The sequence below is a fragment of the Rhamphochromis sp. 'chilingali' genome (assembly GCF_963969265.1).
Source record: "Rhamphochromis sp. 'chilingali' genome assembly, chromosome: 10".
NCBI classification, from domain to species: Eukaryota; Metazoa; Chordata; class Actinopteri; order Cichliformes; family Cichlidae; genus Rhamphochromis; species Rhamphochromis sp. 'chilingali'.
The window spans coordinates 15,349,556-15,360,226 of NC_137937.1; the positions used below are offsets into that span (position 1 = coordinate 15,349,556).

A 10,671-nucleotide genomic window follows, 5' to 3' on the forward strand; every position below is an offset into this window, starting at 1 on the left:
AATACACAGCATTGCCTTTCAGATACACGAAGACTCACCTCTCGTATGCATATTAGGGCTAATGTTAAGAGAAACAAGGCAGATAAAAACAAAGGGAGACACGGAAAAACTAAACCCTTAACCCTTAGTCATGTAGCAAACATGACTAAAGGAGAGATGTTTTGAAGAGAATCCTTGCAGAAGTGGTCTCGTCATACGCCACAGCATTACGTGACAGAAGCTGATGGTTGGTCTGGATGTTGATGAGAGCATCACTGATATGCCAGCATGTATTTCTATGAAAACAAAGTAACTATTGATAATCTCTGTTCTGTGAAGTACAGCCTAGTAACCATTCGTATCAGTGGTTGGGCTTTGCTTTTTTTCCACTCTGGGTTACATCAGCTCCTGACTTAACTAACTTTGTTGTCCCAGGGTGAAAAGGAAACATGCTGCTCTACTGCTCTTTTGTATTCTTTGAAAGAGGTGGAGAAACTGACAGGGATTACTGTGTGGAGGTCCACAGTCGCTTATGATGGCGACTGAAGCAACAAATTCGGCAGTGAACAGACTGTATCTGAAACGGTTTGTCATATTCCTTCATTAAGGCGGTCTTTGAGCCTTGGACCTGTCGAAGTCATTCTTGAACGGCTGGTCTCACTTACATTTGTAATCCTGCTGAAAGCGTGCAGTGAGTCTGCTGAGCCTTCCCCTTGGGGTGATTTACTACAGAACACACCAGGCTCCTTTTATGGATGGCTTTTATATGCTGCTAAATGTCTCCTGTTTTGTAGCCCCATTGATTATGTCTGTAAAATTCCACTGAGGGGATGCCATTAAAGGGGAAGAGAAAAATAATTTATAGTGTTCAGGGTAAATATTTAAAATCAGAAGCACGGCCCTTCCATAAAAGTGGATCAGTCATGGGAATTCATATGCGGCATAGAGTTGTGCAACTTATTAAATAAAATGTATCAACATAAAGACTTTTTTTTTCACTGTTTGATCCAATTTGAAGTCATATAAATGCACTGTAACCTGAAACACTGCATTTATAAAAAAATAAATGTACATGCAAAAGTTAATTCCATTCATGCAAGAGCTCGCAATAAAATTTAGTAATCATAAATATTGGCGACAGAAACTAAACACAGCGATGAGATATTTAACGATCATTGTAGTGCAGGTGTAATTGTAAGTGAGTTACGGCCTTTGTCTTGTCTGCCTTTAAGACGGTACGGCTCTGAAAATAACTTTATTTCAGCTGTAAATTCACTAAGAAATATTCTGAATATTCAAGTGGGTTTTTTTAAATTCTTTTGTTAAAATGATAATTGATCAGTTATTTCATAATTCAAATTCATTAAAAAATGTAATTAAATTATGTGAGAGGTATAATTCTTACATAAACACTACATAGATGATGCCATAACTTATAATTTCGCCTACTATTTTTATCTGTGAAAGACCTGGTTTCATCTCGGGGTTGTGCATTAGGGTAGTAATGAATTGAATATTGGGCTGTCCGCCTACAGTTAGAGTGTGTTAAGGAGAGCGTTCTCATTGGCTGTCACTCTTGTAAACAGTCTCTCGAGTTTTGAGGGAAGTCTTGTGCATAAGTGATAAAGATTTATCTGCTGCAGGGGTTGTTGGGCTGGGCACACTGAGGCCCACTGACAGGCACACACACTAAAATGTTCTCAAATGTACCATGCAGTTCTCCGAATCAGACCTTTGCACAACGCCCACTGAGTTTCCAAAGCCTCTTTACACACATTTTTGGCGTAACCAAAGTATTTTGGGTTGACATTTTTTACAAATAAAAATTTACAATTATGACACTTTCTAGAAAATACTATTTTAATTAATTCAATAATTGCATTGTTTTTTAATCTCTATGACCTACAAACCTAGTAGCCACATGCGCATACTACCAGGAACTGTGCTGTGCACATCTGTTTGTTATTTTTGCCACACTGACATCAGCTGAGTTGAAAGATTGATTATAGGTAGCGTGGCGCAATAAGCAATACAGGTACAGTCCTCAAAGGTTTATTTAATCATGCATGAAAAACAAATATAAAGTTTCACTTGAATGTTTGAACTCTTACAGTAACACTTTAAGAGCCTAACAGCTGCCAATACTTCTGAAATTGTTTATTATTCTGCACTGTTATTTTACTTCTGGACTATAGCACAACGGTGTAGTAGAACATGTCTAAATATGGATTTCTGCTTTTATTACATTTCTTTCATTGTCAAACTGCAAAGAAAAAAAATCAAAAAGCATTTTGTTTGTGGTCCTGGGATTATTTTAAATGGCTTTAAACTGGGCGTATCAACCATAATACAAAAAGAAAAAAAGCGAGAAATGATTTTTAATTACAATATTGTAATTAATGTCATGAAACACAGCCTAAAGGGGAGTTTGGTAGCAAGTGATGAGTGTTTCAAACATTAAGGTATATTTTTAAAATGTCATATTTCATTAATTATAACACTGTTTTTAATGTAAGTAACTGTCACAGTTCCCAATTGCTAGAGATAAATTTTGCCTTTTCATTCAAATTAGTATGATTTTTATTTTCAAATATATATTAATTTATATATATATTAATATATATTGAATCTCTGGTTTACCTCACTGTCCTTTAAATGCAGAAAAACAGAGAACCATAAGTGTCCTCGCATAAACTAAACTGGAGTTTTATGAATAAGAGAACCTAATTCTATATTGAGGTGATTGCCCCTCTACATGACAGCATTAAATATTGCTAGGTGTTATTGTTCTTTAACCCTGACTTGAGGAGGTGGAATTCTATAAGTATTAGTATATACTTATTACTTAGTATTATATTTAAGTATTATAATATAAGTATTAGTAGTAAACTATATGCCTTTAAGTTCACATATGTGAGCTTTTACCATTGTTTTAAGAAATGACTGCTTTGTGAAGTCATAACAAGATAAATGAACTTACAACGTGGTTTCTGGCTCCGAATAGTCACTGTACTGTGTGCAGCCGTTGGACTGTGGAGGACCAGGGGAAGTCTCTTCACTTCTGCTGCTTGCCTGTGTACTGGCCAGGCTGTCACTACCCTCAGTCCTACTGGTTGAAGTCCTCTGAAAAGGGCTTGCTGTGCCTGACTCAGCTTCCCATAGAAAGCAGGGGCAGCGAGTCCGCAGTTCTTTATAAAAAGAATTGATCCACAGAGTGGACATCCATGGGCAGCCCATCAGATTCTTGAACGCAGTGCGAAACTCTGGAGTCCTGCAGTAGATGATGGGATTGAGGCCAGAGTTGATATAACCAAGCCAGTTTAATAGTCGAAAGAGTTTTTTATCAGGAACTTCTTTGTTAAAAGAATTTATGATATTGGCGACAAAGAAAGGAAGCCAGCAAACAGTGAAGACCCCCATGATAATGCCCAAAGTCTTGAGGGCCTTGTGCTCTTTGACAAGTATTAGCCGTGACGGCCTGCGTTTGGTACTCTTGCTCCTCGCTGCACTGTTGCAGTTGCTGGACGATGACGGCGTATTGTTGAGCTGGGGGCCAACTTGTGTCTGTGATGTTGGATATTCATTTTGGAAGCGCATCCGACTCTTATCTATTTGCTGGACCTGCCGGGATGCTATTAAATAGACTTTTGCGTAAACAAATATCATTATGAGCAGTGGAATGTAAAAAGAGATTATAGAGGATATTATAGCATAGGTCTTGTTGGTCACGAAGTCACAGCATGCGGGATCTTCATAGCACTCCCTCGCCAAAACATCATTTTCGTCTCTCCATAACAAAGTCATTATTGGTACAAAGGAAATCAGGGCTGACACAACCCACACTATACAAACTATTATTCTGGCACGCCACTTACTGAGCAGAACTTTATGCCGTAGCGGTCTGGTAATGGCTATATACCGATCCACTGCTATGACACAAAGTGTCTCACAGCTCGCCGTCACACAGAGGACATCGATAGAAGTCCAAAGGTCACATAATGTTTCAGTAAGTTGCCACTTATCTGTCACCACAACAGTGGCCCCAGGAGGCACGACGAGGACCCCCATGATGAGGTCCGCACATGCTAGGGACATAATGAAGATGTTTGTCGTCGTTTGAAGCTGCGGAGTTCGTGCTATTGCAATGATGACCAGCAGGTTTCCCACCACTATGATGAGTATGATGAAGACAAGAATAACGATGATCTCTTTTCCCATGGGTGCGTATATGGCGCCTGTCGTGTTCAGTGAGGATGATGTGTTCAAATTGTTCATCTTTGCTTAGTCAGGGAACTTAGTCACAAGAGGTGGAAAGTGTTAGATTTTCACATCAAAGTCAGCACAACTGAGGGACTGTAGGAGCCTCATGCAAGCATCATACAAACGATTTTACAAAAATCTGAGGTAGTTTGTCTCACTGGACAGTGTCTTTTCTGTGCAGTTAGTGATCACATTTCACACCTTGCGAGTCTTGTTTGGCAGTGCTCAGAAGGGAGTAGCAGTGGCTCGTCATCACCTCCGAAGATGTTGTTGTTTCTGGAAGTTTGTGCAGGCAACAAAAACACGTTCTCCAGAGAAAAGATGAATCCAAACTGTCCGCGAAGCCAAAACAATACTGGTTCACACAGTTTCAGCCCTTTCATAAATCCAAGGAAAATATCAAAATATCAAGTAAAAAAATAAAAAAAATAAAAAGTTTGGGAGAAGAAAAGCCAGCCTTTTCCATTTAAATACGTCCACTGGAATTAGTTTTGTCGCAGGATCATGCATGAGCCTCAGTGCCACACTTGGACTGTTTGGAGATCAAGCAAACAGTGACGCTGTTACAAGAACCACCAGAGTGCACCAGAGCAGCTGGCCGATCTTTCTTTTGCTCTCTCTCTCTCTCTCTCTCTCAGTGCAGGTTGCCCAAGATTGTATTGGCTGTAATCACACCCTGGCTGAAGGCAGAGGGGAGGAGTTAAAAAGTGTGCCTGTGTGTCAAAGCCATACAGGGATCTGTACCCTGATACAGCCACACACATGTGAACAATCACACACGCAGACATAAAAACGGGAGTGACAAATTAAAGGAAAAACCAGCATAGAGCATCTTAAGGTGTTGAGGCGAACCTCATGCAGCTTAAATACTTCTTGGAACCGATTTTCCAAATATCTGAAGCTCTGCTGGAGAGATGCACTCCATTCACATAAAGATATTTCCCCTCATTTGGTATTTTGATGGTAGGTTTTGGAAAGAGCTTTCTAACTTGTCAAATTTTCACTTAGTTTTAGTTTATGCTACTCAGTGAGCCTTGGTGCCCTGTGAATTGAGGGATCATCATGCTAAAAGAGATGACATAACTAACTTGAGGATAGAAGTGTTTCATCACAGCATAAAGAACAACTCTGAACAACTTTTTTGGTTTGTCAATGTAACCTAGACGAGAGTAGGACCAAACTACTCAGAGAGCCACCAGATCCTCTCACTTAGGCAGTCAAAGGTTCAGGTTTTCCTTTTATGTGTCATGCATCTGTATAAGCCGGAGCAACAAAGTACTCCTGTGTGACAGCAGATAAAATGTGTAACAACACATCAGGTTAATACTACAAAATTGTAGGGTTAAAGGTGAACGATGACGAATGGCTCTTTAATGCCACTTTTGTTGTGTTGAATGTAACAGCTATGCTAAGCTTGTTAACACATTAATATCTGTCACCTGACTGTGTCAACAACGTAACAGCTGCCGCTGGCTCCTGTTCTGATTGTCACATGCTGGGTAATGTCAAACACACACCTCCGGGCAGTCGAACACCAGCTTTGCACTAAACATCAAAATATATGTAGCTCACAAGTTTAGCCGCTTTCTAATTACGATCGTCCCCTCATTATCTCAGTTTTAACAGTACGGCTCTAATGGGCTCCAAAGATTTATTTGTAATGCAGTTTGTGGTCAGCTTCTCAGACCACAAGGCACGAGACATTACCAGCTGCAGAGAACAGGAAACAAGTGCCCTCTCTTTGACTCGGAGCAGTAAAGAAAATAATAGATTGCTATAGATCGCTGTTGCTCAAGCCGGTGCACTGAAGAAGAACAATCGGGCGAATGCCTTTCATGCGATTCACTTCAGATATCCAGCGCTCTACTGCAGTGTCTTGTCGCCGAGCAGCTCCTTCTTTGGTCTGAGTGACGCTTCGGGTGCAACTGTGATTGTTCTCTGATTATTCCCGCCTTGTGTTTTACTTCTGCTTAATGAGGATAAACAGGAAAGTACTCACATTCAAACTGACACTTTTTAGCACTTTGGTAATTCCAGAGAGTTTTGATTCATTCATATTTTGCAGTTCCTTCTCCGAAGATGTTAATAATTATTATTTTTCTAACAACAGCTGTATTAAACTGAATGCACACTGAAAAGCTCGTTTTTTAGCTAGCTCACGACAGTTCCCTGTTTTAGTTTATTCTCATTGCTGTAAGCTTGTTTGACTTTGTATTTTCTGCACATTAAAGAAATGGAGCATAATATTAAAACTGAATTTTATTTCTTAATGACAGAGCCAAGCAAGCTGGTTCCCATCTTTCCAGTCTACATTTTAAACTTAAGCTTGCCAGATCACCTTACCTGGCTACTTTTTTTGTTACCATCATACACTTTTTATCCACTATTAGGCACTGTTTACTGGTTGAACTACTTACATTTTTTTTGGCATAGATTCAGGGAGGTGCTGGAAACATTCCTCAGACACTTGAAATAGTCAGCAACAGTACTCAGCTAGGGTGTGGCATTTAAACAATGCTCATTTGCTAATAAGGAGTCCAAGGCATGACAAGAATATTATTTTTATATATGGTGAGTCCTGTGTACACTTTTGTGTAGAATCTGTGTATTACAGCTCATTACATTTCATATCAAATCTGTTGTCCAGCACGCATCCGAGTGTACTTCATAATGTGATTTCTTGGCCTTCAATAAGTTTAAGGTGACAACCGCACAGATATATTTTTATGTGCAAAGCCATCTTTAGCTGCGTAAACTCTTAATACCTGCAAACAGTTACTATGACTGGCGACCTCAGGATTTTTTCTTATTTTGCAACTTGGTCATGGACTACTCTTCAGAGCAAGTTAAATGCTTCTGGGAGAACTCAGCACTCACATGGAGACTTACGCAACTGAAGAATGTAACTGCTATTCATAAGATGGCCCTTGTGTTTTGATGTTTTATTAATTTTTTGACTCGTAACACTGTATTGTTGTACCTTCTTGGGCATTTTAGAAAGAGATATCAAGAGACTTCCTGCTTAAAAAAAGTTTGAATAGATAAATAGAATAAAGGAAATGACATCCAATGTGATCTTCTGCTGCTGTACCCCATCCTTTAAGGTTTAACGTGTTCAGAGATGCTGTTCTGCATACCTTAATTGCAACAAATGGTTATTTGAGTTTATGTTGCCTTCGTGTTAGTTCAAAGCAGTCTGGCCAATCTCCTCCGATGCATTTTCTCACAGAAGACTGCCACTCGCTGGATGTTTTCTCTTTGTTTGGGCTGTTCTCTGTAGACTCTAGAGATGGTTGTGTGGGAAAGTCCCAGTAGATCAGCAGTTTCTGTAGTACTCAGACCAGCCTGTCTGGCACCAACAACCATGCCTCTTTCAAAATCAATTAAATCACCTCTTTTCCCCATTTTGATGCTCGGTTTGAACTTCAGCAGGTCATCTTGACCTTTTCTACATGCCTAAATGCACTGGATTAGTGCTATTGTATTAAATAAGCAGTGCACCTAAGGAAATGGCCAGTGATAATAAAGTCTCTGCAGCAGCACTTTTGGCAAAATGCAAACAAAGAAAAAAAAAACCCCACACATTTTCCAAATTGTCAGACTGTTCCTTTAAGGGTTTATTATAAATATAGCAGTGTCATTTAAAACAAGTTGTTATAAGAGGGATATAAGAGGGGCGTGCTTTGTTATTCGGTCATATACACGCCTGCTTTGCTGCCCAATTTAGGTTTAGATAGGCTGGGTCACTTTGTCACTCATCTGACAGGAAGCTAAGGAGTTGCAAGTGCATTCACAAAAGGAAACAGCGGGCAAAAGCAAAACACTGGTGCCTTTCTAAACTTGATGACCAAGAGGCCCCATCTGACAGCATTTCTGCAGATGAAGGTCATCACTGTGGAGCTGACAGCTTGACAGTTGCTCATTTGTCTTTGCGTGAGAAGATGCCATTGGTCGATCTGGAGCTGGTCCTAGTGTAGTCAAGCACAGCGGCTGGCACGAGCTCAGTTGTTGATAGTGGATTCAGCCGTGACAGCTTTCTCACCATGTATACAGACAGGCCTGTAGCTGAAGCATTAGGGTGCTCTGCACACAGTCACTTATACTGCATAATTAATCGTTTGCAAGCAAAAAAAATTGCATTTTCATTCACGTCACACAACTGACAAGGTTAATACAGTTTGTTGAGGATTCTGAGATGACAGTGATATGCATGCAGTGGTTTGACATTGTACAGCATGGAAAAATATGCCACTAAAATGTAACACTTTCACCTGTTGTCTGCTCTGGAGTTAAATCTAACACACTTCCTAGAGAGAAAATAATTTACAGTGAGCGTAGCAGTCAAGGATTTGCTCAGCTCACAGTGGCAGTGTGTAAATCATCAGAACTCTCATAAAGCTTTAGGAAGCCTGTTTATAACACACTCACACCCCATATATACTATATCCTGGGAATGTTTCTCTCCTCACCATGGAAACCTCAAAAGCGATATGCTTCAGTCCTCTTACATTCAAAACACTGCTTTGTTAAAGCTTGCAGCATGTAGCACAGCAGGCCTGATCTGTGGCAGCCGCCTGGACTTTACAAACTCACATTTCAATCCGCGGTACCATCCATCTTCTCTTTGCCAACGCTGCCATTCTTGGAAACATCCGTGCAGTTGCTCTCCTGCTCACTTTTAATAGCACAATCCCCAGGAAATATAAAGTTATCGACGTCAGAGCTCGCTCACGTTCAGTAGGGCTCATTTGTTGATCATTTGCTCAATACGAGATGTGACTCTTCAAGTTGTTTGGATGTGCTGGAAATGTCGCCCATTGCTTTTCCATAAGTAGACAAGAGAGAAGTGTAATGGCTACATCTTGTCAAACAAAAGGGGAAGAGGAGCCAGCAGTACGAGGGAGTTCACAAAAGGGTACATTTACCTCCACTTTTCATTTGATTTTTAATCCCTGTCACACTTGTCATCCTACAAATTCATGGACTGCGATGAGGAGTTTTGCATCGGATAATGGTTTCAGTTTTTTATTTTCACACCACAGCTCCACAGTGCTTTGGATTGTTGTGACTTTTCTTTAAATCAGATATTTAGATTGCTGAAGGCTTCCTGCGAGTTTGTTTGGTTTGTGTCTGTGTGTGTGCGTCCATGCATGTGTGTGTGGAAGCACAGGAAACTCTCCATTAGCTTGAGAAGCTAATCAAGGCTAGAAGGAGTGGCTCCGAGAGCAAAACACAACTCGGGGAACTAATGATGGGTCGGCTGTATCTTGATTTAAAAAAAAAAAAAAGCAAAAAAGAATCTGATGTGCTGTAGTTTATATTAATGACCATAAAACATATCATACACCAGGAATTACAGGCAAGTGAATGACAGATATGTAACCAGGAACATTTGTTCCTTGTGTTTGCATCCTGTGGGGTACAAAGCCCCAGAGCAGTTCCTCTGCCAGCAGATATATAGTGTGAAACCATGTGTTGAGGTGAAGGGAGAGCGGTTTGGAGACCGCCTTGTACAGCCTTCCGTAACTATCATGGTATGTTTAAATCACGCTCATTAAATTCTGAGCGGAACCACATGCTGAGGTTTTCTGGGGGATTCATACAGGGAATACTGAGGGCTTGAGACCTCTGTCCTCTCATACAAAGCATTGGGATGTCCAAGAACAATGTCAGGCTATTTTTTGAGTGTGCAGCTTTTTTGTTCTGGTCACCCCCCCGGATGCAGACAGATGCTTTCAATCTCAAGCTTATGTTCATACAACAACAAAAAAAACATGATTGCACGATCTACCTCCCAGTATCTGTCTTAGGCTTGTACGATTGCCCTATCAGTTTCTTTCACTCTTTAGATCCTGTACTACAAACCTGCATAGCGACTGGGTTAACTCTAAATGCTTCCTGTGTTTAATTAAAGCCCTGATTGGCTATGACTCACTGCTTACATATATTAACATAATAAAAGAAACCTGCTTGTTTATTTTAAAGACACCACAAAATCTAGATTGCAATTGTTAATGCCTTCCAAGCATGAAATGTGAGAAGAAACATAACCCACATAAGCGTCTGTAATCCAGAATTATTTTTAAGTGGAGTATGTTTTTTTTTTCCAGTGGCATCTCCAGGCTCCATGAAGCATGTCCATCTGTTTGTTTTTTAAACCACTCTTCCTGCTGAGGGCTGTAGGGGATCCCAGAGAAGTGATCTTGCTGATGTGTGGTTTATTTACTTTACTTGGCCACAGCGGTTGCTTAGTTAATTTACCCTTTGGTTTTTCTGTTGTGTTTTATAGGTTTTGTCTTGCGTGTGTGCGGAGCTTAATTACTCGCTGTCGCTCACTCGTCCACCAACAGAAATCCTCCTGTAAGCAGCCTGTCACTACTTTATCATTTGTTCGTTAACATGGAGGAAGCTTTGCTTGTTTTCTTTGAAAGT

At 40.2% G+C, this 10,671-nt stretch overlaps 1 protein-coding gene across 1 annotated transcript in view; it reads right to left on the minus strand.

Moving 5' to 3' along the window:
• The window catches only part of adrb3a (adrenoceptor beta 3a), an 11,038-nt gene extending 6,245 nt beyond the window's left edge, over window positions 1-4,793 (minus strand). The window contains exon 1 of the mRNA XM_080895149.1: window positions 2,960-4,793. Coding sequence (XP_080751275.1) covers window positions 2,960-4,254 — 1,295 coding nt within the window. The 5' untranslated portion in view covers window positions 4,255-4,793. The remainder of the gene's footprint in view (window positions 1-2,959) is intronic.
• Between the last annotated feature and the right edge of the window lie 5,878 nt (window positions 4,794-10,671).